Genomic DNA, 26,838 nt, shown 5'->3' on the forward strand with positions numbered 1-26,838 from the left:
CCGTCATGAACAGAAATCGGCGAAGTGGCCCCAAGGCGTTGAGCCAGCTCCGTGCGGCCGTCCAGAAGTTTGTGGAGGAGGAGGAGGAGGCGGCGGCGGCGGCAGTGTCGCCCTCCGAACCCAACCAGAGCCGGCCCCAGGGTCTCGGGCTCAGGAGAGGAAAAACTCGGAAGGAGTTGAGGAAGGCGAAGAGGATGGAGAAGAAGTGCAGGATGAGAGACTATTACTACAGGAAGCACCTGAACGGCAGCCCCGGGCTTGCGGCTGAGGAAGGGGGCGGCAACGACGCGAAACCCCGACCGGCCCAAGGGGAGGCGGTCGAGGCCCCTGAGACCCGATCCGGGTTGTTGCAGGGGAAAAAGGCGACGGCGCCACCGCGACCGTCCACCGGGAAGGCCGCGAGGGGAGCCAAGAGCAGACAAGCCCGGAAGATGGGCTTGCTGGAGGCTAACGAGGAGGAGGAGAGGGAGATCAAGCGGCTGGAGAAAGCCCTCGGACTCCACAAGCGCAAAAACAGAACTGGCATCCCGCAGGCCTTCACCAGGGACGGCCTGGATTACGTCCTGGGGCTCATCGAGCCCGGCGCCGCCGCTTTGTCGGGGTTGTACGAGAGTGACGGCGAGATCTCGGAGGCGGTAGAAGATGAGCTGAAAAACCCAGAGACTGTCTCCGACCCGCGTCGGACTGAGGATCGTGAGGAGGACTCGGGAGAGGATTCAGACTGCGGTCTGCAGAGTGAAGAGGGCCAGGAGAGTGCGATGGAAATGGAATCATCTCACAACGAGGACGATGGCGAAAGTTCCGAGCCAGATCGACTTTCGGGAAACGATGGGGTAGAGCAGTTTATGACTTACTCTTATAAGTTTTCCCAGCCACCATCAGTTGTGAGGAAGGTTCACCGGACCCGAAACGTTAACTCTGTTTTTGCCTTCACAGATGCTGCTAGACCTGCTGAGCTTTTCCAGCAACTTTGTTTTCGTATGACTTACAGGGAGTTGGTACGGGGTGAGGTTTGAATGTAGTTGTTTATTGGAGGGGGGGGGGGCGGAAGTAAAGATGACGAAAAGTTTGACCTGTTCATTAGGTCGTTCCTGAGCTGTTTCAAGATTTTCATTACCTACTAACATTCCAGAACACGTTCTGAGGTGTCAAGTCACTCATTCTCCTTTAGCTTCTGGGTTGAGCAAGGCTTCCTTAATCTTTACCTCATCCTTAATTTCACCCTTAATCCAGTTCTGAAGAAGGGATGTCTAACCCTTCTATACTTCCATTCCCTACCAGGACGGTCTGCGAGCTCTTGGCTCCTTCCACTACCAGAATCTTGAACACTCCCCATCTACCACCACTCTCTTCTGCCTGCCTGAACTTGTTCTCTCACTGATTTCTCCTTTAATTCATCTCCCTTCTGCCAAGTCAAAGGAGTGACAATGTGCACCCACATGGGTCCCAGTTATGCCTGCATCTTTATGGGGTATGTGGGGCAATCTTTGTTCTGATCCTACGCTGGCCCCCTCCCACAACTCTTTTTCTTAGTACATTGGCAACTACTTCGATGCTGCTCAATGATCCTGCCAGAATCTTGAAAAATTTGTTCATTTTGTCTCCAGTTTCTACCTATCTCTATAACTTTCACATCGTCCATTTCTGACACTTCCCTTCCTTTCATTGACCCCTCTGTCTCCATTTCGGGGAATGAACTGTCCATTGCCATCAGCTACAAAGCTACAGACCCCCTACTGCTTGTCACACCCTATGCCCTGTAAGGACTCCTTCCCATTCTCCCAGTTCCTTCACCTATGTCACATCTGTTCAGATGATGCCACCTGCTAAAATAGTGCTGCATGGCTTACTTCTTCCATAACTGTGGTTTCCACCCACTGTGGTTGACAGGACCTCCAACTGAGTCCGACCTATCAGCCATGCTTCTGCCCTTGCCCCTTCCCGTCTCTCTCAGCAGCATGATGTACTGTTCTATGTTCTATGATCAGTTTCCCCGCCCCCCCCATCCCCAGTCACCAATCCTCACTTTTCATCCTATCAGCCTCCATGTTCAAAAGATCATTCTCAGCCATTTCAGACAACTCCAGCAGAACGCCACCCCCAAACACATCTTCCCCTCACTCCCCTTGTCTGCATTTTGCAGGGATCGTTCCCTCCAGTCTATTTCACAACTACCAACACCATCACCCCCACGGCACCTTCCCATGTAACCGCAGAACCACCTCCCCTAATCACCATCCAAAGGCCTAAACAGTCTTTCCAGGTGAAGCAGCATTTCACTTGTACCACCTCCAATTTTGTGTACTGTATTCGCTGCACTCAATGTGGCCTACTCTACATTAGAACATAGAACAGTACAGGCCCTTCGGCCCACGATGTTGTGCCAAACTTTTACCCGAAACCTAAGGTCTATCTAACCTCCACCGCTACCTTATACTATCATTCATATGCCTACCTAATAGCCGCTTAAATGCTCCTAATGAGGCCGACTCCACTACCCTCTCTGGCAATGCATTCCACGGTCCTACCACTCTCTGAGTAAAGAACCTATCTCTAACATCTCCCCGATATCTACCTCCTTTCACTTTAAAACTATGTCCCCTCGTAAAAGTTACCTCCACCCTAGGAAAAAGTCTCTGGCTGTCTACTCTATTTATACCTCTGATCATTTTGTACACCTCTATCAAGTCACCTCTCATCCTTCGTCGTTCTAGAGAGAAAAGCCCTAGCTCTCTCAACCTTTCCTCGTAAGACCTTCCCTCCGTTCCAGGCAACATCCTGGTAAATCTCCTCTGCACCTTTTCCAACGCTTCCACATCTTTCCTGTAATGAGGTGACCAGAACTGGACATAATACTCCAGATGTGGCCGAACTAGGCTTTTGTATAGCTGGAGCATAACTTCACGGCTCTTGAACTCAATCCCTCTATTAATGAAAGCTAACACACCATACGCCTTCTTAATAACTCTACCCACCTGGGTGGCAGCTCTCAGGGAACTGTGAACATGAACCCCAAGATCCCTCTGCTCCTCCACACTGCCAAGAATCTTTCTGTTAACCCTATATTCTGCTTTCAAGTTTGTCCTTCCAAAATGAATCACCTCACACTTTTCAGGGTTAAACTCCATCTGCCACTTCTCAGCCCAGCTCTGCATTCTATCAATGTCCCTTTGTAACCTAGAACAGCTCTCCGCACTGTCCACAACGTGACCCACCTTCGTATCGTCAGCGAACTTGCTAATCCACCTTTCCACTCCTTCATCCTAATCATTTACAAAAATCACAAATAGAAGAGGACCCAGAACAGATCTTTGTGGTACACCATTCGTAACTGAGCACCATGTTGAATATTTTCCATCCACTACCACCCTTTGGATTCAGAATTGGCTGACCCTTAGAAGACAATCTGCCACATTTCTCCCTATCCCAAGCCTCCTTACCTTCTGTATGAGCCTACCATGGGGAACCTTATCAAACGCCTTACTTAAATCCACGTATACCACGTCCACTGCTCCACCTTCATCCACGTGTTTGGTCACCTCTTCAAAGAATTCAATAAGGTTTGTGAGGCATGATCTACCCCTCACAAATCCATGCTGACTATCACAAATCAAACTGTGCCTTTCCAAGTGATCATAAATCCTGCCTCTCAGAACCCTTTCCAATAATTTGCCCACCACTGACTTAAGACTAACTGGTCTGTAATTTCCGGGGTTATCCCTGTTCCCTTTTTTGAACAAGGGAATGACATTTGCCTCTTTCCAATCTTCCGGCACTACACCCGTGGACAGTGAGGACGAAAAGATCATCGCCAAAGGCCCTGCGATCTTCTCCCTCGCTTCCCATTGAATCCTTGGATAAATCCCATCAGGCCCGGGGGACTTCTCTATCTTCAACTTCCTCAGAATTCCTAGCACATCTTCTTTGCTATCATCAACCTCCTCTAGCCTACCTGCCTGTCTCACAACGTCCTCCTCTACAAGTAGGTCCCTCTCAGTTGTGAATACTGAAGAAAAGTATTCAAAAATGACTTCTCCTATCTCTTTAGGCTCTGTGCACAAATTCCCTTTACAATCCTTGATCGGCCCTACCCTGCCTCTGGTCATTCTCTTGTTCTGCGCATACGTGTAAAAAGCCTTCGTTACCATTGGTATCACGATTGACAGGTTTTCATTTTACACAATGTGCTCACTGTAAAAGTTTGCAGCTTTGTGTTTAGTTTCATTTTAATGGTACATTGGAGAAACCAAATGCAGACTGGGTGACCGTTTTGCAGAATAACTCCGGTCTGTATGGAAGCATGACCTCAACCTTCCCATAGCCAATCATTTTAACACAGTGTCCTCCTCGCATGCCCACTTGTCTGTCTGTGGTGGGCTGCCATGCTCCAGTGAATCACAGCGCAAGCTGGAGAGATAGCATCTCCTCTTCAGACAAGGCACTTTACAGCCTTTTGCACTTAATCCTGAATTCAACACCTTCAGATTGTGAACCAACTCCAATTTATTGCTTTTCTTTTAGCTTTACTTGTTACATTTGCTATCATCATGCCCTCTTTCCCCCTACCCCCACCCCACCCTAGTTGGACTGTCTGCTCTTTCAAGTCTGGCAGTTAGACACACCATTGTTCTGCTATGCTCACATTCTGATCACTTCATCTGAACTATCAACATCTTTTGTCTACCAGCACTCTACACCCCACACCCACTTGCCCCTGCCCCCCACCCCCAAACTAGCATAAATGCTGCCCCCTCCACACTTCACTTCAGCTCTGAAGATTCATCTGGACTCGAAATGTTAGTTTGCTGTCTCTCCACAGGTGCTGCCTGACCCCTTGTGATCTCCAACATTTGTTGTTTTATGAAGAAGGGCCATTTGACTCCAAACGTTACTTCGCTTTCTCCACAGATACTGCCAGACCTGCTGACTTTCTCCAATAGTTTCCCTTTTTGTTTCTTCATCCTTGCTTGCTTTTCTGCCAGCATTTCGATTTCCTCGATTTTCCCCTTGATTCCAATTTAAAACTGTTTTCTTTTTCAGGTTCACCTTTCATGCTTAGAACAGTGTTCGTTTTGTCTTCTCGTCAGTTTGAACTGATTACGTCACGCTTCCATTTTCTCACTTGAAAGCACTATTTTGACATTCCACTTCTATCCAGTAATATTGGGAGAGTCATAGCGAACCCTTCTCAACTGTCGACAGTCTCTGCACTTTTCTGTTCCCACTCCTTTTATGCTCAATTCAAAATTGAATTCAACCATTTCTTCATACCACATGATAACATCCATAAGCATAAGATTAGTTTCTATGCTGGTGACGTGATAGTATATTTTTACCATTTCCCTCTACCCAGAGTTTTACAGTGCAGGAGGTTGTCATTCAGCCTGTTGTAGTGTGATATTAGTAATTTGAATGAATTGTCCAATTTAGTCCCACACCAGCATATTTGTCTTGCTCTTGAATTGGTCTTGTACAGTATCATATTCAGTTGTCTTTTCCAGTATTTCTCATTTTGTTCATTTGATGTGAGCACCGCAGGTGAAACCATTGTTTATTGCCCTTGTGAAAGTGAGCTGCCTTCTTAAACCGCTGCAGTTTGAGTGTAATTTGCTGAAGGAATGGCCCTAATATGAACTCTTGGGGAAACCTATGACAGAATTCTGTCCAGTCAGCAAGGCATTCTTTTGCCATTTTTTTTGTCTTCTTTCTGTTGGCCAGTTATGTACATTAAAGGCAGCAAAGCGGAATTGAGGGTTATAAGATCAGCCATGATCTCATTCAATGACGTGCAGACTCAATGGGTTGAATGGCCTACTTCTGTTCTTACATATTCTGTTCTTGTGTTTGACAGTAGTCTCGGTAGTTCCGATCACTGGCAAAGCCCAAACAGCATTTATGACTGGGCTGATAGATGGAAAATAAATTAAGGCCACAGTGCCAAGCATCTTGCCAGTTCCAACAAGAGAAAATTTAACCAACACCCCAATATTCAACGTCATTGCTAATGCGGAATACACCTATCAATATCCTAACAGATACCATTGTCCTGAAAACTGAACCAGACCACCTATGTAAAGAAAGTGGTTACCACAGCAGGTTAGAGTCATAGAGGCTTACAGCATGGAGACGGGTCCTTCGACCCAACTTCTCCGTGTCACCCAGTTTTCACAGTTAATCTAGTTCCATTGGTCCATGTTTGGTCCGTGTCCCACTTGCCTATCCCAGCCATGTGCATGTCTAAATGTTTCTTAAATAATAAAATTGTACTTGCCTCCTCCACTACCTCTGACAGCCAGTTCCAGACATTCACCACCTCCTGTGTGAAAAAAATGCCCTTCTGGACCCTTCGGTGTCTCTCTCCTCTGACCTTAAACCTCCCCTATCAGAGGGGAAAAGCTATTGGCTATCTACCTTATGTATGCCTCTCATGACTTTATAAGCCTCTATAGGGTCACCCTGACCTTAAACCTCCCCTATCAGAGGGGAAAAGCTATCGGCTATCTACTTTATCTATGCCCCTCATGACTTTATAAGCCTCTTATAGGGTCACCCTTCAGTCTCCTACGCTTCAGGGAAAAAAATCCCAGCCTATCCAGCCTCTCTTAACTATAACCTCCCAGTCCAGGTAGTATCCTAGTAACTTTTCTCTGCACACTTTCTTGTTTAATATCCTTTCTATTGTATGGCAACCAGAACTGCACACAGTACACCAAATGTGGCCTCACCAATGTCTTGTACAGCTGCAACAAGACATCCCAACCCCTACACTCAATGCGCTGACCGATGAAAGCGAGGATGCCAAAAGCCATCTTCATCACCTTCACCACCTTGTCTACCTGTGACTCTACTTTCAAGGAACTATAAACCTGTACACCTGGATTTCTTTGTTCTGTAACGCTGCCCAGGGCTCTGCCATTGACCGTGTAAGTCCTGCCCTGGTTTGACGTACCAAAATGCAATACCTCACCTTTGTCTAAATTAAATTAAACCCCATCTGCCATTCCTCAGCCCATTAGCCCAGCTTATCAAGATCTTGTTGTATTCCCCAATAACCTTCTTCACTGTATATTATACCATCAATCTTGGTGTCTTCTGCAAACTGACTAACCATACATACTAAATTCTTATCCAAACCATTTAAATAAATGATGAATAATGGAACCTAGGACCAATCCCTGCTGCGCACACTGGTCACAGGCCTCCAGTTTGAAAATCAGCCCTCTACCACTAACCTCTCTCTTCCACCTTCAAGTCAATTTTGTATCCAATTGGCTAGCTCTTCCGGGATCCCATGAGATTAAACCTTACTCAAGCACCCACCATGTGGTACCTTGGCAAACGTCCTAGGGTGGGAGAGACCAAAACTAGAAAGCATAGGTTACGGTGAAAGGTGAACAATTTAAACAGGACCTGAGAGGTAATTTTTTCACACAGAGGGTATGTGTAAGGAACAAGCTGCCGGAGGAGGTGTTGGAGGCAGGTACAATTACAACATGTAAAAGACATCTAGTAGGGTGTATGAATAGGAGGCATTTAGAGGGATATGGGCCAAATGCTGGAAAATGGAACTAGGTCAGCTTGGGATGTCTGGTCGGCATGGACGAGTTGTTTCTGTGCTGTATAACTCTGACTTGCTAAAGTCCATGTAGGCATCTACTTTCTTGATCACGCCTTCAAAAAACTGATGCTGACTATCCCAACACAGTTCTTACCTTTCCAAACGCCTGTAGATCCTGTATCTCAGAATCTCTGTAACAACTTTCCCACCACAGACGTAAGGCTCACCGGTCTATATTTCCCAGACCTTTCCCTGTTGCCTTTCTCAAAAGTTAGAAGCTGTGAATTCTGAACTAAGTTCCCCCCCGATTTGTTCCTTTGTGGACGGTGGACAGGCACTGAGGATATAGATGAGCTACGTGTCTCACAATTCTAGCCTACGACCTGATCTTGTAGCCTCAATAATTATGCCCCAACCAAACCTGGGGAGTTTGACAATGGGGTATTTCAACAATGGTAATGCTGTTGAATGTCAAGCAATGACAAAGGAAATGCCAGTGGATGTGATCTCTTTGGATTTCCGGACGGCCTTTGATGAGGCGCCGAACAGGAGGTTGCTAAATAAAGATATGTCCCCAGTATCACAGGTACAAGTTACTGGCGTAGATAGAGGATTGGTTGACTGGCAGAAGACAGTGGGGATGAAGGGGTCATGTTCCCCAGTGGTCCTCCACTAGTCACAAGCTACCATGCTAAACATGATGGGACCACAACTATTCAAGTATACATTAACAATTTGGATGAAGAAACTGAGGGCATTGTTTTTAAGTTTGCAGATTTCAGATGACACAAAGATAGGTGGAGGGACAGGTAATACTGAGGAAGTAGGGAGGCTACAGAGGGACTTGGACAGGCTCGGAGAGTGGGCAAACAACTGGCAGCTGGAATACAGTGCGGGCAAGTATGAGGTTATGCAGTTTGGTAGAAAGAATAGAGGTGTAGACTGTTTTCTAAACCAGGAAAGGTTTTGGAAATCTGAAGAGCAAGGAGATTTGTGAGTCCTGGTTCAGGATTCTCTTCAGGTTAACATGCAGTTGGCAGTTAGGAAGGCAAATGCAGTGTTAGCATTTTTTTAATTCATTCATGGGATGAGACACGTCGCTGGCTAGGCAGCATTTATTATCCATCCGTAATTGCCCAGAGGGCAGTTCAGAGTCAACCACATTTCTGTGGGTCTGGAGTCACATGTAGGCCAGACCAGGTAAGGATGGTCTGAAGGGCACTAGTGAGCCCAGTGGGTTTTTCCAACAATCGACAATGGATTCACAGTTATCATTAGATTCTTTATTTCAGATATTTTTTGAATTCAAATTCCACCATCTGCCATGGTGGGATTCAAACCTGGGTCCCCAGAATGTTATCCGAGTCTCTGGATTAACAGTCCAGCGATAATACCACTAGGCCATTTACTCCCCATACGTAGAGGTCATTAATGAGCTCATTTCTGGATTCGCCTCCCCCTGTCATTCATGTCAGATGGGCTAGAATACCAGAGCAGAGATGTACTGCTGAGGCTGCATAAGGCTCTGGTCAGACCGCGTTTGGAATATTGTGAACAGTTTTGGACCTCATTTCAAAGGAAGGAAGTACTGGCATTGGGGAAAGAGTCTAGAGGAGGTTTACTAGAATGATGGTGGAGGTCTCTGGGTCTGTACTCAATGGAGTTTAGAAGATGAGCATGCGTCTGATTGAAACCTATGGACTACTGAGTGCCTGGCATGGAGTGAACATGGAGCAGGTGTTTCCAGATGTATTACAGCATTTCACTTTAATTCACTCATGAGATGAGCGCATCACTGGCTAAGCCAGCATTTATTGCCCATCCCTAAGTGCCTAGAGGGCAGTTAGGAGTCAACCACATTGCTGTGGGTCTAGAGGCAGGTGTAGGCCAAACCCAGCCAGGATGGTAGTTTCCTTCCCTAAAGGTCATTAGTGAATATGATGGGTTTTTCTGACAATCAACAATGGATTCATTGTCATCGTTAGACTCTTAATTCCAGTTTTTTTTTATTGAATTTCAAATTCCACCATCTGCCATGGCAGATTCAAACCCGAGTCACCCAGAATGTTACCTGGGTACTGGATTAACAGTCCAGTGATAATAGCACTCGGCTACTACTTGCAGACCCTGCAGCCTTCAGGACTCATTGCCAAGTTCAATAATTTTAGGGCCTAAGCACCTTCTTCCATGTCCTTTTCCCAATCCCCACACATCAGGCCTTGTCAACACATGGCCTGCTGCCAGAACCAACCAATTGTCAGCTACTCATGTTCACCATTAGCAGCTATTGATCTCTCTTGCTCACTCACTTTGTCCCTTCTCTGGGCTCCATCTCCACCTATCATTTATTTAGGTAATCTAGTAATCTATTTCAGCTCTTTCTTTGCCTTTTAACGAGGAACTGAGGTCAATTTACTGAATTCATCCTCATTCATCAATAGATTTGTTTTGAAGGTCCGTGGAGCTAGATCCAATACTGTTTCTTTTTTCATTGACCTAGGAATGCACAAGTGAGGTTTTTTCCCTTGCACACTCTGTTTTTTTTTTCATCTTCCTTGCCCTTTGCAGATTGTTGAATCCTGGATGAATTATAATTTTTCACAGTTTAGCAACAGAAGGACCAAGTCCTATTACAGCCCTACTTCTTTTTATGTGCTATCTGGCCACTTTCTAAGGTGGAACTGTACTATTCTTAATTTTTGACATGTATTTTTTCCAAGCTAAAATTTAAATCAAAACATAGATTCATCAATTGTTCCATCAATGCAATGCTGCCCATCAGTCCATTCTCCTGTTGAAATCCTGTTCAGCCAGTCACTTCCCAATTTTGGTAACCTGCTGCCATCCTTCTTGGACGCCTCTCTGAAATTTTCCAAAACCATGTGCTGAATATCCTTTTTTGAAACATCAAAGTTTCCAGTGCAGGCAATCTTATCTCTACTCACTTTTTTAATAAAACAATCCAGATTTAATCTTACTGCTATCTGTATAAATGCTGCACCTTCCTCTGCTACAAATATTTATTCAGTTTCTTTTAAAATTATCATGGCATCCGCCTTAACCTACACCTTGTGGCAAAGCACACAAACACTTGCTGGAAGGTCGCAAAGCAAATGCTGCCACTATTGGAAATGTGAATAGGTCAGGCAGCGTGTGTTAAAAAGCGAAAAGTCCAGCATTTCAGGTCAGTGATCTCTCTCTGACATGAAATATAAGCTGTTTGTCTCACAATGTGCTACGTGAACTAAGCATTGCCCATATTTTGTGATTCAATGTAAATATGTTTCCCCAACATCTTTTTAGTTTGATACTTTTAAATTGATGGTGACTTTGTTTCTGACTCCTCAGCCAACTTAAGTTATAAACATTCATTTTTAAAATTCTATCAGATTGCTTCTGGACTTACCTGCTGCAGTGAAAAATTGTCCAATTTTCTCAAGGGAACACAGGGCCCAGTTTTAATATTGTAGGTGATTAAGTTTGAGCAAGTTAAAATCTCACTCCATAACTCTGAAATTGTACCCCAGTATGATTCTACAGAATCTAGATTGTACTAAAATTAGTGGTGTGAGAACGCAGCAGGAACCCTTCAGTTTTATCTATAAAACCTTCATAGTCCAGTTGCATTTAAGTTCTAGGTGACTACAACTACTGCAAAGCTTCCAGATCCGCAACCTTCTTTACAGGCTGTGCTACACACAATTTGGTCCACCATTAGTGACTAATATTTAATAATCAGTTCTTTATGTTCTGTGATGCTCCTTGGGTATTTCTCTTAAATTTAAGTTGAAGTAGCAGTAGAATATTGCTGATGCTTCTGTTTTGCTGTGCAGAAGTTACATAATACTGAAAGACCCAATCATCATCAATTGGGTATGCTACTAAATCCAGCACCAATTAGCATGGTAGATGCTGATGGTAATGTATTAGTTTTCCGTATTGCAGATAGTAGATTATTAGAGTGATAGCTTTTCGATGTGAAAACCCATCTCACAAGACTAGAGGTAGACTGAGTGCTCCAAGATGCAACTTTGCATGAGGAGCGAACTCCTCAACTGAACTTTTATCCCCAGTTTAAAACTCCAATCCCCTGCCATTTAGATGTTGCTTTCCCAAACTTTAAACTCAGTCCTAAGTTCATGAAAGGACATGGAGAGCAAGGAAAGCACCAAATATTTTAAATATTTAATATTGCTGTATTGGTATCCCATTCAAACAGCCAAGCCCTCAACAAAAAGCATTTTTTTCCAATGTGGGCTTCTTTCAGACATATTAATTTAGAATATCTTTTCCATGTTTTATACTTCAAAAATACTCAAGATAGAAGATATTAGATTTCTCATAACCTGTTCCATCATCTTGCATTAGGAGCAACTGTCAAATGAGGGCAATGATTCCAGGAAGTATATTCCCCCGCAGTTGCGTGAAAAGGCTGAATCTATGGATGCAAAGAAAAAGGAAGATCTTATAAGACTTAAGAAGAATGTAAAAGGACTTCTTAATAGGTAGGAATATGGAAACATTCTACTGCTGCAATCGTGAAATGGCAGCGAGCCCTATCATGCAGATATTGGCAAAATAGGAGTGTCTAATTACGAGACTGTCACCTAAATGATGTTGGTGAAATTCTGAGAACGATTTAACTAAAAAAAAAGAGTCCAATCAAATCTTGGAAGTCACTTGAGCACGCTCATCAAACCATGCATGTACAGTTGGCTCTCGGCTGCTATCTTGAATGAAGGCCTGTATTTAGGACACACTCCAACTCAAACTCGATTGTTGTTGATTTTACAAAACCTTATTTCATTGAAACTATGGAGAAAGATAAAGGTTTCTCATTTTTATAAACCAGGACCTTGGAACTAGATTATTAGCCTGACAATCTAATGCTGCCTTCCTATCCTAACATTTTCTAGTCAACCTGTTCAAATATGTAATGACACATCTCAGGAGCAGGTGGAACTTGAACCTGGGCCTTCTGGCTCAAAGGTAGGAATACTGCCACTGTGCCATAAGAGACCTTCCTATTTCAACAAGATACTTAACAGCCTAAATTATTTCAGCATTTTCTAGTTTTCCTTGAGATTAACTTGTGATATTGTAAAATATGAGTTTTTCTGAAATTTGAGCCAAATATTAGAACACTTAAAATTAATGTGATTCACAAATTGACTGCTTTGTGCTTCTGTCGTTTTTCAGGATTATCATGATTAAAAATGGGTAATTTGGAAGAACGTGCAATGATTGAAATGTAACTGGTCCAGTGATTTTTTCACATAAAGGGGTTTTTTTGGGCTGTGTAAATCAGGGCCAAGTGAATTACACTCATTCTATTCAGTTCAATTTGTGATCTTTTAAGATTTATGATGCAAAATAATTTGTTCTTTGATTAAATGCATTTGTGATTTTATTGTTTAAAATTGCTTTTGCTCAGATATGTAAATAACCGTAGTAATTGAATTTGGAGATTGAAATGGGGACAAAACTTTTGCATGTTTGTATTTCCTTCTGCATGAAGCAAAGGAAGCGTTTCAGTTAATAGGCAAACTCTATCCATATGAATCTTGATGATATGAACTTCCTTTGAGAACAAGAAATTCAAATGCAAGTCACTGGGATGCAAAATACATTTATGCACGACTAGGCAGAAGCACAAAACGAGAACTGCTTATATTTTTTAAATGTATTTCATAATATGCTAGAAATGCTTTTGACCAGTTTTAATGAACCTTTAAGTGTATTTCTGTGATGCTTGCAACAGAAACTTGGGACTGAATCATATAGGGGTCTGAGTGGTGTGGGCAATGGTAAGACTGGTGGTATGATCAGATAAGAGACCCGGTGAGGCTGATTCCAGCATTAGGACCATCCCACTTCATGGTACATCTGTGATCTATTTACGGGACATTTTTGAACTCCAGGCTACACAGGCAATGATTACTGAAATGCTGCTGCATTCCTAGGAACTTCACTTGCTGTCATAGCACTCGTTCACTTTTACTGTGTACCTGGATGTTTGCAGCATCCCTGCCGTGCCTTGACTTGGTGCTGTTTGTCCCCTCAGCCAGAGATACCAGGTTCATTTTACTTTTGTCTTGCCTTACCATTTAACACATAGACAAAGGTTCAAAACTTGTCATGGTTGTCAGCAGGCCTCAGTCAAATCAAGAGGGATAACGTTTAGCCAGGGAATCCCAGTGCAGTAAGTCAAAGGCAGCTTATGACTCTAGACAAGGAGCTTGACGTGGTTTGGTTGGACACGATTGGTCAGCCACTTAGAGCAGTTAGCCAGGATGCTCTCCACACAAGTGTTAAGGAGCTGAATGTGAAGCATCCCACTACCCATCTTTGCATGAGGAGCGAACTCCTCAACTGAACTTTTATCCCCAGTTTAAAACTCCAATCCCCTGCCATTTAGATGTTGCTTTCCCAAACTTTAAACTCAGTCCTAAGTTCATGAAAGGACATGGAGAGCAAGGAAAGCACCAAATATTTTAAATATTTAATATTGCTGTATTGGTATCCCATTCAAACAGTCAAGCCCTCAACAAAAAGCCTCAACTTTCTAACATGCTGCGGTCTGTTTTTCTCCTAGAATTAGAGCCACTTATTAATGCAGAAGAAGCTATTAACACCATCGTTCTTTTGCTACCTCTTTGATAAAGAGATAGTGCTTAATCCCACATCTCTTTTTTTGTTCACAGTTCTGTACCACTTTCATCCTGTCTGACTTCTTTTTAAGATTAATTTTGAAATTGGCCTTTATCCACCCAGTATTCCACATGAAGTGTGAACCTGAAACAAGAATTTAAAATATCTCTTTATCTCTCTGGATCTCTTTCAAATTGTTTTAAATCTATAATCACTAGTTATTGAGATAGTTGGTGGGGGATCATATTTCTCACTCTATATCAAAATGCCCCCATCATCTTGCAAATCTCTACTCATTCAACATATAACCTTCCCTACTCCAAAGAGGATAGTTCTCTCTTCTAAAAGATTGAACAAGCAAGGGGAGCAAGTGTTGTCCCCAGGTCCTAGCTAACACTGGTTGTCCACGTGGACCTTGGACCATCATCCTTTTATTTCTTTCCTCTTTCACAAAGCTTCCTTAATCCCTATACTTCATGATAACTTGGTGAATATCTAACTAATGTCAGTTAAGAGCCATTGATCTGAAATGCTAACTCAGTTTCTCTCTTTATAGCTGCTGCCTGACCTGTCCAGTATTTCTACCACTTTTTTTATTATTTCTGGAACGCCCGGTATTTTGCTTGCGGTTTGCAATGTAATGTGTTATCTTGTCACTCTTCAATGTTGATGTCATGCATTGTGAACCTTAGCCCTGTATCAGGTTGCTTAGTTTAAGAAAGATTAGATTAATAGCATGCGTCCTAGTAATTTTTTTAAAAGAAAATATGTAATGTATGAATTCTTTGTACAACATGCGATTAGACCCACAAAAGAAATTCTGCATCATTTTGACCATTTGCAATGAACAAATGGCAACGATGCTGATGTTTTGGGGTTTTCGTTACTTCAATTATGAATCCTAGTTAAGCCATTTTCTCTTGTTTTAGGTTGAGTGAACCTAATATGGCCTCCATTTGTAGTCAGCTTGAAGAGTTTTATATGAGAAACAGTCGTAAAGACATGAATGATGTGCTAACGGATGTCATCCTTGCAGCCTGTGTCACTTCAGCCTTGATGCCTAACAGATTGATGATGGAACATGTACTGTTAATTAGCATTCTTCATCACAATGTTGGAATTGAGGTAACACCAGTATTCAGATTGCTTATCAATTGTCATATAAGCTAGCTACTTTTAAGGTTATAATATTTATCTTGCTGGCATTTTTAATACTTTGGTTGTAAGGCTGACTACAGTACTGTACACTGCAAAACTGCATACTTGAGACCAGATAATCATAATTGGTAAACATGTAAGAAATCTGAAATAAAAACAGAAAATACTGGAAGTACTCAGCTGGTCTAGCAGATGCTGCAGAGTAGTTACAGTGCTTTCTGCATAAACCTCATTTTGGTTACAAATTAAGAGATGCTAACTGGAACTAATTTTTCTTCTTTTGAACACTTCAAGAAAACAAAGCAGCTACAATTTGAGGTTATTTTGTGTATTGAGTATGACCCCGTGTTACTGACAAAATCCAAGCATTAGTGAACCAGATAAAATTACTGTTTCTGAACAAACAGACATAACTATGATATTTCTTAATCTTGTACCCAGGCACCTTGAGCACAAAAATATTCAAGTCACTTCAGGCCAACCACAGAATTTTGGGTTGTAAAGTATTAAGACTGTATCTTCTTATTATTCTGTATTTTAATTGTAGTCTGAAATGGGTAAAGCAAAGTTTTAGAGGCCAAGTATTGTTGAAGGAAGTATTATCGCACATTTTAAATGAAGTTATCTAACTTTCATTGTAAGTCCTGTTTACACAGTTTGTGCAAGCAGTTGGAAGCTGAGTTACAAGCAACCTGCAGCTGGGGGGTTATGTATAAATAGGGCTTCAGCTGGCAACAAATAGCTGATTGATCTTTTGAACTAGTGACCTATTATCAATGATAAAAGTCATCTGCCTGCTAAACAGCTCGGGGAAGTGCATGTTTTGGGGGAGAAGCCATTGGACCTCTGGAAGTGAAGGGCCCTGTTTTTTCCTGTGCAGTAGAAAACATCTGAAGCTTGAAAGCATCCAGTTTATTTCCCCATCGGTTGGTATAAGCTCTGATTTTTAATAAGTTAGAGACCTTTACAAATGTGAACTAGTCACACTGCCTTCTGTAAACAAGTGAAAGTACCTGCAGAAGGAGGATCAAGAAATAAACTTTCTACATTAGCACAAGGATCACTTCAGCAAATCCTGTGGATAGAGACCATTGAAGTGCCTTCCCAATCTTTCCCTCTGCCCACAACACTTTTTTTTTGTTCTTGTTTTTGTCTGTGTCTAGAGCGGGAGTTTATGGAGAGGGGTTAAGTAGAATTGAATGTCAACAGTTGATAATTGTTTATCTCTATTTATTATGAACAAATAGTCGTTCTTGTTAAGTACAGTCACCTGGTTCTGCCAACCTGGTATCTAAAAGACCCATAAATTGGTGAATTCTGCATGCTTTGTAAAGCTTAACTTTTGTGACGACTCTGGGAATAGTGCTGCTTGTTTTTTTTTTGTGCCACTACCCCAGTTAGGTGTGACAAAAGCGATCTAAGCACTTCTCTTTGTATCCTTGTCACAAACACTGTTGTTAGAATTTTCTCAAATGGTCCTTCCTTCTTACGGTTATAACTTTGCCTCTGCCAAGAATATATTTCGGTTACACTCATGGTGTAAGCTCACAAGTGCCACTTAGGGAATAGCAAGCCTGTGTGGAGAGGACAAAATTAGCAAATCATCGGAATAGAATATGAACAGCAATGTAAGAATATTAACATGGATGAGCTGAACGGAATGACCTGTTCAGTGCTGTACTTTCTGTATGTGTTTTGAGAACCAACTGACATAGAATGATTGTAGATTTAATCCATTTGTCAATTCCACGATTGCAAGAAAATAAAACCAAAACTTATTGAAATTGTTTCAAATCTAATAAGATGCAATGTATGTTGTGCTTTATGCATTTTTTTAAAGGGATGTGGATAACTTTGGGAATCACAAGCCTACTAACTAGGCTCCACTGCTTACTGGGATACTGTTATGGTGCTGCCATTTGGGTGAGATGGTGAACCAAGGCTCCATCTGCTACCCCAAGTGGATATGAGGGATCCCATGGCGTTATTAAAGAAAAGCAGGTTTCATGTGGTGCGCTGGCCAGCATTCATCACTCAACCCACTTCTAAAATTGAAAATTAATTATAATGCTCTTTGTGGGAGCTGACTGTGCTTCATGCATGGCAACAAAACCTACCATGTCAATACATTGTAAACTGTTTTGCATTGTCGTGAAGTAACTCAATAATTGCAAGTTTTGTGTGTGACTGAGGGATTTTACTAGTTCTTGTGCTTTGTATTTGCTCGCTATTTTAAGATTTACTAATATGCATTGTGTTTTACAGGTTGGAGCCCATGTTTTGGAGGCAACAGTGAAACAATTTGACGAGCATTCTAGAAAAGTCAGTGAAACCAAAGAATGCGATAATCTAATCAATTTGATTGCACACTTCTATAACTTTCATGTGACTAACTCTGTGTTAGTGTTTGATATTCTTAAAAAACTCACAAGCAACTTCAAAGAAAAAGACATTGAGCTTATCCTCCTTTTACTGAAAGAAGTGGGATTTACCCTTCGGAAGGATGATGCTGTGGCATTGAGGGATTTGATTCTGGAGGCCCAAAGCAAAGCTAACCGTGTTGGTAAACAATTCCATGACCAAACAAGGGTAAGACAGATGTCAGATTTAAGTTAATTTGTGGTCGAGTTTGAGAATTTAAAGTTGTATATTAGTATTACAATGACTTGCACTAGCACAATAATCATGACTTCAATATACAGCTGCACGAGAAAAATCAAGCTAGCAGCCAATCTCAGAAAAAGAATTGGTGGAATGTGTACAAGAGCATTTTTTTGGGGGGGCAACTTGTGTTAGAGCCCACGAGAGAACGGGTAGTTCTGGATTTTGTGATGTGTAATGAGGAAGACTTGATTAGAGAGCTTAAGGTGAAGGAACCCCTAGTGGGCAGTGATCATAATATGATAGAGTTCACCCTGCAGTTTGAGAGGGAGAAGGTGAAATCAGGTGTAACAGTATTACAGTTGAGTAAGGATAACCACAAAGACATGAAAGAAGAGTTGGCCAGAGTTGGTTGGAAGGGGAGCCTAGCAGGAAAGACAGTGAAGTAATAATGGCAGGAGTTTGAGGGTAATTTGGGAGTCACACAGGAATCCCTCCCAAGGAAGAAGAGATATATTAAAGGGATGCCAAAGCAATCATGGCTGACAAGGGAAGTCAGAGACAGCATAAAAGCAAAAGAAAAAGCATATAGTGTGAAGATTAGTGGAGAACCTTTAAAAACTAGGAGAGAATGACTTTTTTTAAAAAAAGCAATAAAGGAAGAGCAGAAGCTGACATCTGAGAGTGTTAGCTAGTAATATGAAAAATCGCAACAGTTTTTAAAGATATCTTAAAATGTAAGAGAGGCAAGAGTGATCATTGGCCCATTGGAAAATAAGGCTGGTGAAGTAGTAAGGGGGTACAAAGAAATGGCAGAGGTACTGAATAGGTACTTTGCATCAGTTTTCACAGCAGAAGATACTAGCAGCATATCAGTACTTAAGGAGAGTCAAAGGGCAAATACGAGTGTGGTGGGCAGCTGAAAAGTCTGAAGGTGAATAAATCACCCGGAGCAGATAGACTACATCCCTGAGTTTTGATGGAGATAGCTGAGGAGAGGCATTGTTAGTAATCTTTCAGGAATCACTGGAGTCAGAGAGGGTCCTCAAGGACTGGAAAATTGCTAATGTAACACCCATGTTGAAGAGGGAAGGGAAGCAGAAGACAGGAAGCTATCGGCCAATAGGCCTAACCTTAGTCTTTGGTAAGATTTTAGAGTCCACGGTGAGATTGTGGAGTACTTGAAAGAGCATGGTGAAATAAGGCAGAGTCAGCACAGCTTCATCAAGGGGAGGTCATGTCTGCCAAATCTGTTCGAATTCTTTAAGGTAATGAGTAATTAAAGGAGAGCCAGTGAATGTCATGGAGCTATACACTGAAACAGGCGCTTCAGTCCAACTCCTCCATGCCAACCAGATTTCCCAAACTAAACTGGTCCCATTTGCCCGCACTTGGCCCATATCCCTGAACTATTTGGATTTCCAGAATCCTTTGACTAGGTGCCACACAGGAAGCTGTTCGATTATAATAAGATCCCATGGTGTTCAGAGCAAGGTTAGGCAGTATGGGTATATGATTGGCCGGCAAAATGCACAGAGTGAGGAGGATAAAGGGGTATTTTTCGGGATGGCAGTCAGTGATTAGTGGAGTTCTACAGGGGTTAGCGTTGGGACCCCAAATATTCACTTTATACATGAACGATCTGGATGAAGGACTGAAGGGCATTGCTTGTCGATAACACAAAGATAGGTGGAGGGACAGGTAATATTAACAGGAAAGCTGCAGAAGGACTTGAATGTGCTAGGAGAGTGGGTAAACAAATGGCAGATGGAAAACAATGTGGGAAAGTGTGAGGTTATGCACTTTGGTAGCAAGAATAGAGGCATAGACTAAGTTGAAAACCGGGAAAAGTTTCAGAAATTTTGAAGTACTTAAGGACTTGGGATACCTAGTTCAGAATTCTCATAAGGTTAACATGCAGGTGTATATGGCAGTTAGAAAGGCAAAAGCAACGTTAGCATTCATTTCAAGACGACTAGAACACAAGCAGATATCTACTGCTGAAGCTGAATATGGGTCTGGTCAGACTGCATTTGGAGTATTGTGGGCAGTTTTGCGCTCTGTGTTTAAGAAAGTTGCCATTGAGGGAGGGCCTCTAAAGGAAGTTTACAGTAATGATTCCGGAGATGAAGGGCTAGTCATATGAGGAACGGAGATGACTCTGCCTCTGTACTCTGGAGTTTAGAAGGATGAGGAATGATCTGATTGAAACTTACTGAATACTGAGAGGACTGGATGGAAAAGGTGTTTCCACTGGTGAGAGAGGCTGGGAGCTGAAGGCACAGCCCCAGAGTGAAGGGATAGCCCTTTTATAACTGAGATGAGGAGGAATATCTTCAGCCAAAGAGTGATGAATCTGTAGAGCCCACAGAGGGCTGTGGAGGTCAAGCAATTCAGTTCATTTAAGACTGAGATAGGTTCTTGATTAGTAAGGGGATCAAGCGTTACAGAGAGAAGGCAGGAGAATAGAGTAGAAAAACAAATTAGCCATGATCAAATGGCAGAGCAGACTCGATGGGCTAAATGGCCTAATCCTGCCCCTGTAGTCAGAGACAGTCATACAGCGTGGAAACAAACCTTTCTGTCCACGTTCCCAAACTAAACTAATCACATCTCCCTGCGCTTGGCCCATATCCTTCCAAACTTTTCCCATTCATGAAGTTATCCAAATTTCATTTAAACGTTGTAACTGTACTTGCGTCCACCATTTTCTCTGGCAGTTCATTTCACATATGAGCCACTCAGTTAAAACAAAAAAGTTGCCTTTCATGTCCTTTTTAAATCTTTTCCCTCTCACCTTAAACCTATGCCCCCTAGCCTTGAACTCTCCCACCCTAGACCCTTATCTGTTCACCTTATCTATGCCACTCATGATTTTATAGACCCAAGTAAGGTCACCCCTCAACCTTCTAAGCTCAGTGAAAGAATGTCTCAGGGTTTCCAGTCTACTTTGATATCTCAAATCTTCCATTCCCTGTAACATCATGGTAAATGTTTTCTGAACCCTGTCCAGTTTAATAATATCCTTCCTATAACAAGGCGACCAGAACTACACACACTACTCCAACAGAGGCCTCAGCAACATCCTGTTCAACCTCAACATGATATCCCAACTCCTATCCTGGAAGGTCTAAGCAATGAAGGCAAGCGTGCTAAATACCTTCTTAATCACCCTGTCTACTTGCAAAGCAAATTTCAAAGAATTATATACCTGAACCCCTAGGTCTCTGTTCTACAAAACAGCCCAGGGCCCTACCATTAATTGTACAGGTCCTGACCTTGTTTGTTTTACCAAAATTCAATACCTTGCATTTACCCAAATTAAACTTCATCTGCCACTCCTTAGCCTATTGGCCCAATTGATCAAGATCTGTTTGTAATCTTAAATAACCTTCTTCACTGCCCACTATACCACCAATTTTGGTGTCATCTGTCAACTTGCTAACCATGCCTCCTATATTCTCATCCAAATCATTTATGTAAAAGACAAACAAAGGTGGACCCTGTTCCAATCCTTATGGAACACCGCTAGTCACAGGCCTCAAGTCTGAAAAACAACCCTCTTACACCACTTCTGTCTCCTACCATCAAGCTAATTTTGTGTCCAATTGGCAAGCTCTCCCTGAATCCCATGTGATCTAACTTTACTAATTAGTCTAACTTGCAGAACCTTGTCAAAGGCTTTATGAAAGTCCAAGTAAACTACTTCTATCCGTCTGCCCTGATCTATTTTGTATATATGTTATATATACATGTTATATGTTATATATGTAATATATGTTATATAAAGTGTAATATAGCTTGTGGTTCGTGGTCTTATATGGGCATTTCTAGAAAGGTTAGCATTTGCTTCGTGCTCCAAGTTCATCGATAAGCTGGTGGTGAAATTTCTTGTAGAATCACTGGTGTTGTTGCAATTCTACTGGGGTTCAGTTGAAAGTTCAATAATGATAGGATGATGCATTGTTATGATCCCCACACATACTGGTAATTTTTCAAAAAGAAACTTGACTATCCAGTTAACAGTTGAAAGAATTACTCGTTTTTAAATTTTTATAACAAGTGACTGTTCGCAAGAACTATTTTCATTTTGTTTGCAACTTCTACTTGAAACTGCAGAGAGGAATGTACCTATACTTATTTTGCGTTCCCCACAAAATTATAGTTCTTATGATAAGAACTAGAAACAAGAATAGCTCATTCAGCCCCATTAACCTGCTCTGCCATTCAATGCAGTCATGGCTGATCTCATTTTGGCCTCAACTCAATTTTCCTGCCTGCTCCCCATAACCCTTCAACACATTCCTAATTAAAAATCAATTTATCGTTTCAAATTTACTCCATGTTTCAGCATCTGCCACACCCTGGAGTAGTAAATGCCACAAATTCCATGATCCTTTTTAGAGAAGTAATTTCTCCTCATCTACTTCAGATCTGCTTAAATCATCTCTGTTTCAAATCTCTTATACTAATACTATGACCACTCATTCTAGATTGCCACAGATGACAAAACATCCTTTCTAATCCTCCAACATCTTGTGTACTTCAGTTAGACTTGGCAACAATCCACAGCCGTTGCCAATTTCCAACGGGCTCCTGTTTTCCCCTTTTTGCTGCATAGTAACTTTGGAGTGCCTGCAGGTGCTTTCCCCAGTTTTTGGTGAGCTCCTTAAATCCATCACCAGCAATAAAGCCTGTTTCCGTGATTATATTCAGCCACCATTAGAGTGAACCTCCCAGAATGTTTAAACGCCTGCAAAATTTGTATTTTCGACTAGAGACATCTCCCACTCACATTTGGCTTTGGTAGCTCACAAAGCAGCCCTTCCTCTTTGTTGACCACACAAGATCTCTGTCTGAAATCTTCATTGATTTGTAAAGAAACTTGTAATCTGATCTCAAAATGGCTCCTTCTTTCCTCTTTCCCCTAGCGTCATTGTAATACATAATATCCTTGCATCCAGGTAGAACTGCTAATTAGTAATGCGTGATCCCAACATCTTTTCCATCCTAAAAGTACAACTGTTTGCAATCTGGTATCTTTAAAATCCTTTCAGGAACTTGACTCAAAGTCTATGCGTGACTGTAGGAATGTTACGCTCCCCCCACCACCACCACCACCACCAACCCCGACCTGGGACAAAGGCAGGATTCAGGTAGTGGTAGATTTTAATTTAAGCAACAACCAGTTAATGCAGGGAGAGGGCCAAAGACCTTCCCCAAATCTGGCCTCGACATGAAAACCCAGTTGTTCTCTTAATCTACAGCTCAAATCAGAAGAGAGATCAATGATGCAGTCTGATTTTTACAGTGAAATACAGCATTTTTATACGTTTTGTGTTACAATAATCACAAACAGCGTGGTCACTGTGTCCTTCCCCAATATTCCATACACCCAGTCCTGTGAAACACCTAATCAATGATGGGCATTCCTATGGACAGCCCAGGTTCCCATGATCTCATGGTGTTTAACAGACCTTGTAATCTCCAGCCTTGAGATTTCTCTATGCATCCTATTAATTCACATTCCGAAGTCACTGGTTATACTCCTTTGGATCTGTCCCAGACCTGCTTACCTCGAAGGACTGCTTGAATTCTGTTCGTCATTGTATTCTATGTGTTATCTCTATCCAATTCTGTTATTTCTCTTGTATGTGCTAGCTAGTGGAGGTCCTGGATTTCCAAAGTATTGCTTCAATAAGTTCTTATACAGTTCATCCTATACAGCATCGTTTAATCTACTCCGGAATGACAGTAAGTCAAATTCAGATAGTCTAAAGCTCCAGCTGTTAAAATTATCAGCCATCCCCACCTGCAGAATGGCAAATGCAATAGAGTGGCGCATGTGATGAGCCAATATGCCAGTCTGGCAACTCCGGTTTAGCCAAGTTTTATGTAAGCCTTTCACACTGAACAGTTGGAGCGAAGTGAGACCTTAATGAAACGACATTAAAATCCCGCGATTGTGGAGAAACTTTATTTTCTGAATCGGGGAGATGATGAAGTTGAATACAGTCGGTTCTGATATAATGCGATAGTTCCGTTCTCATGCAATCTCGCGTTATAAGAAAATCACGAAATAGCCGCGCTGTTTAAACTAATGGGGATGGAATCACGTTATCGCCAATACAGGTAAGGAAAGTTCACATTTTACAAATAGCAGTCTAAATTCTTCAATCATGTTGAAGCTAATTCGCTTTGCAGAAACAAGCATTATAGCAGAACTGACTGTGTTGTACAGCTGTCAGTGAGCTGTGCTTCTGACTTTATGATGGAGAGACAGGAGATCATGAATCAACTGATGATCATCCTAGAATACGATTGTGAGAGACTACTATAGCATATGCCCGAGGCTCAAACGACCTTTAATTTTCCTTTAGTACTGAAGGTGAGGTTGGAACAATGTGGTTTCAGGAATCCCCTCTCAGCATAATCCTAGCAATTGCCCAGGCTGTCGAGAACAAAATGGACGAACTTAGATCCAGACTTACCTTCCAGAGGGAACTGAGAGATCACTGTGTTTCATGGAGACTTGGCCCACCCCTGCCATTCCTGACCGTGTCCTACAAGCTGATTGCGTTCTCCATTCGTCGCATGGACCGCACAGCGTCCTCAGGTAAGGCAAATGGCAGTGGGGGAGGTTTTCTGATCAACACCACCTGGTGCTTGGATGCAGTGACCCTGGCAAGCCATTGCTCCCCGGACCTTACGGTAAAATGCCGTCCCTGCTATCTGCCACAAGAGTTCATGTCTGCCACCCTGACAGCAGTCTACGTATCACCCCATGTGATGTGAAGAATGCCCTAGATGAAATTTACACTACCACAGACACTCTGGAGACAAAATTCGCCGAGGCCCTACTCATCATGGCCAGCAACTTCAACCAAACTAGCCTTAAGAGGGTGCTGCTAAAGTAACCACCAACACATCTCCTGCCCCACCAAAGGACCGAACATCCTAGACTACTGCTACATAACCAAGAAAGGTGCATACTGCTCCATCCCCACCCACACTTCAGAAAATCAGATCACAGTGCTCTGTTCCTCCTCCCAGTTTACAAGCAGGAGCTGAGACAAGGAGACCCTAGAAAAAAGAAATACACTGCTGGTCTGAGGCAGCAAAAGACTCTCCGGGACTGCTTGGAAATTGGTGGACTGGCCGTATTCATGTACTCAGCGGAAAACCTAAACAAGTACGCCACCACTGTCATGGACTTCGTCAGCGTGGAGGGCTGTGTACCAAAGATGTCAGTCCGAGTGTTCCCCAGCCTTAAACCTTGGATGAACCAGGAAATCCACTCCCAACTGAAGCTCAGGTGCAGCATTCAAGTCAGATGACCTAGACCTATACAGGAGATCCAGATATGATCTCCGCAAAGTCATCAAGGATGCCAAGAGGCAGTACCGGACTAAGTTAGAGGCCCAAACTTACAAAACAGACTCCCGCTGCCTGTGGCAAAGACAAAACAACATTACAGGATACAGAATGAAGCACAGCAAGACAGCGGACAAAGACACATCTCTTTCTGACGTGCTCAATGCTTGGTTGGACCAGAATGCCAGCAGTGCGGTGTCACCTGCCCCAACAGCTTGATCCGCACCTGTGCCCTCTGTCACCGCTGCACACGTCAAATCAATCTTCCTGGGAGTCAACCCAAGGAAAGCGACTGGCACAGACAGAGTCCCTGAACCAGCACTTAGATCCTGTGCAGACCAATTGGCAGAGGTTTTCAGTTAGATCTTCAACTTCTCACTCCTACAGCCCGAAGTCCCCACCTGCTTCAAGAAGACCACCATCATCCCAGTTCCTAAGAAAGCAGATGTAACGTGCCTGAATGACTACCGCCCAGTGGCTCTGACCTCCATAATCATGTAGTACTTTGAGAGGCTGGGCATGGCCCACATCAGCTCTAGTCTCTCAGCCTGCCTCGATCCCCTACAATTTGCCTACCGACGCAACAGGTCCATAGCAGAAGCCATTTCCCTAACCCTGCTCTCATTCCTGGAACGTCTGGACGACAAGGACATCTACATCAGACTCTCGGTCATCGACTACAGCTCTGCCTTCAACACCATTATCCCCCGCCACACTGATCTCAAAACTCCAATACCCTGGTCTCGGTTCCGCCTTCTGCAACTGAATCCTTAGCTTTCTGACCCACAGGCCACAATCAGTGAGGATAGGTAACTGCACCTCCTCCACAATAACCCTCAACACTGGAGCCCCCCAAGAATGTGTCCTCAGCCCCCTACAGTACTCCCTGTACACGCACAACTGTGTTGCCAAATTCTAAACAAATGCCATCTACAAGTTTGTTGACAACGACACCTTGGTAGGACGGATATCCAACAGCAATGAATCGGAATACTGAAAAGAGATAGAGGGCTTGGTGACGTGGTGCAGTGAGAACAACCTGTCTCTCAACGCCAGCAAAAGGAAAGAACTGATCATTGACTTCAGAAAGAAAGGAAGAAAACATGCCCATGTCTGTACCGTCGGAGCTGATGATGTGGGCATGGAGACCGTCAAGTTCCAGGTAGTGATGATAACCAACAACCTGTCCTGGATTTCCCACTTCGATGCGATGGTCAAGAAGGCACAACAATGCCTTTTCTTCCTCGGGCAGCTTAGGAAATTTGGCATGTCCGTAAGGACTCTCACCAACTTTTACTGATGCATCATTGTAAGCATACTGTCCGGGTGCATGACAGCCTGGTATGGCAACTGCTCTGCCCAGGACCATAAGAAACTGCAGAAAGTTGTATGCACAGCCCAGACAATCACAGAAGTCAACCTCCCAGGTGTAGACTCCATTTACATGGCTCACTGCCGTGGAAAGGCTGCCAACATCATCAAAGACCCATCCCACC

At 42.9% G+C, this 26,838-nt stretch overlaps 1 protein-coding gene across 2 annotated transcripts in view; it reads left to right on the forward strand.

The window, feature by feature from the left end:
- Positions 1 to 26,838, forward strand: part of nom1 (nucleolar protein with MIF4G domain 1) — a 198,335-nt gene that overhangs the window by 135,906 nt on the left and 35,591 nt on the right. The window contains exons 2-5 of one of the 2 annotated variants that reach the window (XM_048614759.1): positions 1 to 833; positions 11,927 to 12,063; positions 15,139 to 15,334; positions 17,633 to 17,689. In XM_048614759.1, coding sequence (XP_048470716.1) covers positions 6 to 833; positions 11,927 to 12,063; positions 15,139 to 15,334; positions 17,633 to 17,689 — 1,218 coding nt within the window. In that variant the 5' untranslated portion in view covers positions 1 to 5. Of the gene's footprint in view, positions 834 to 11,926; positions 12,064 to 15,138; positions 15,335 to 17,632; positions 17,957 to 26,838 lie in introns of both variants that reach the window. The other variant, XM_020512134.2, reaches the window with a different exon arrangement.

This window comes from Rhincodon typus, chromosome 2, assembly GCF_021869965.1.
Source record: "Rhincodon typus isolate 14 chromosome 2, sRhiTyp1.1, whole genome shotgun sequence".
Lineage (NCBI taxonomy): Eukaryota > Metazoa > Chordata > Chondrichthyes > Orectolobiformes > Rhincodontidae > Rhincodon > Rhincodon typus.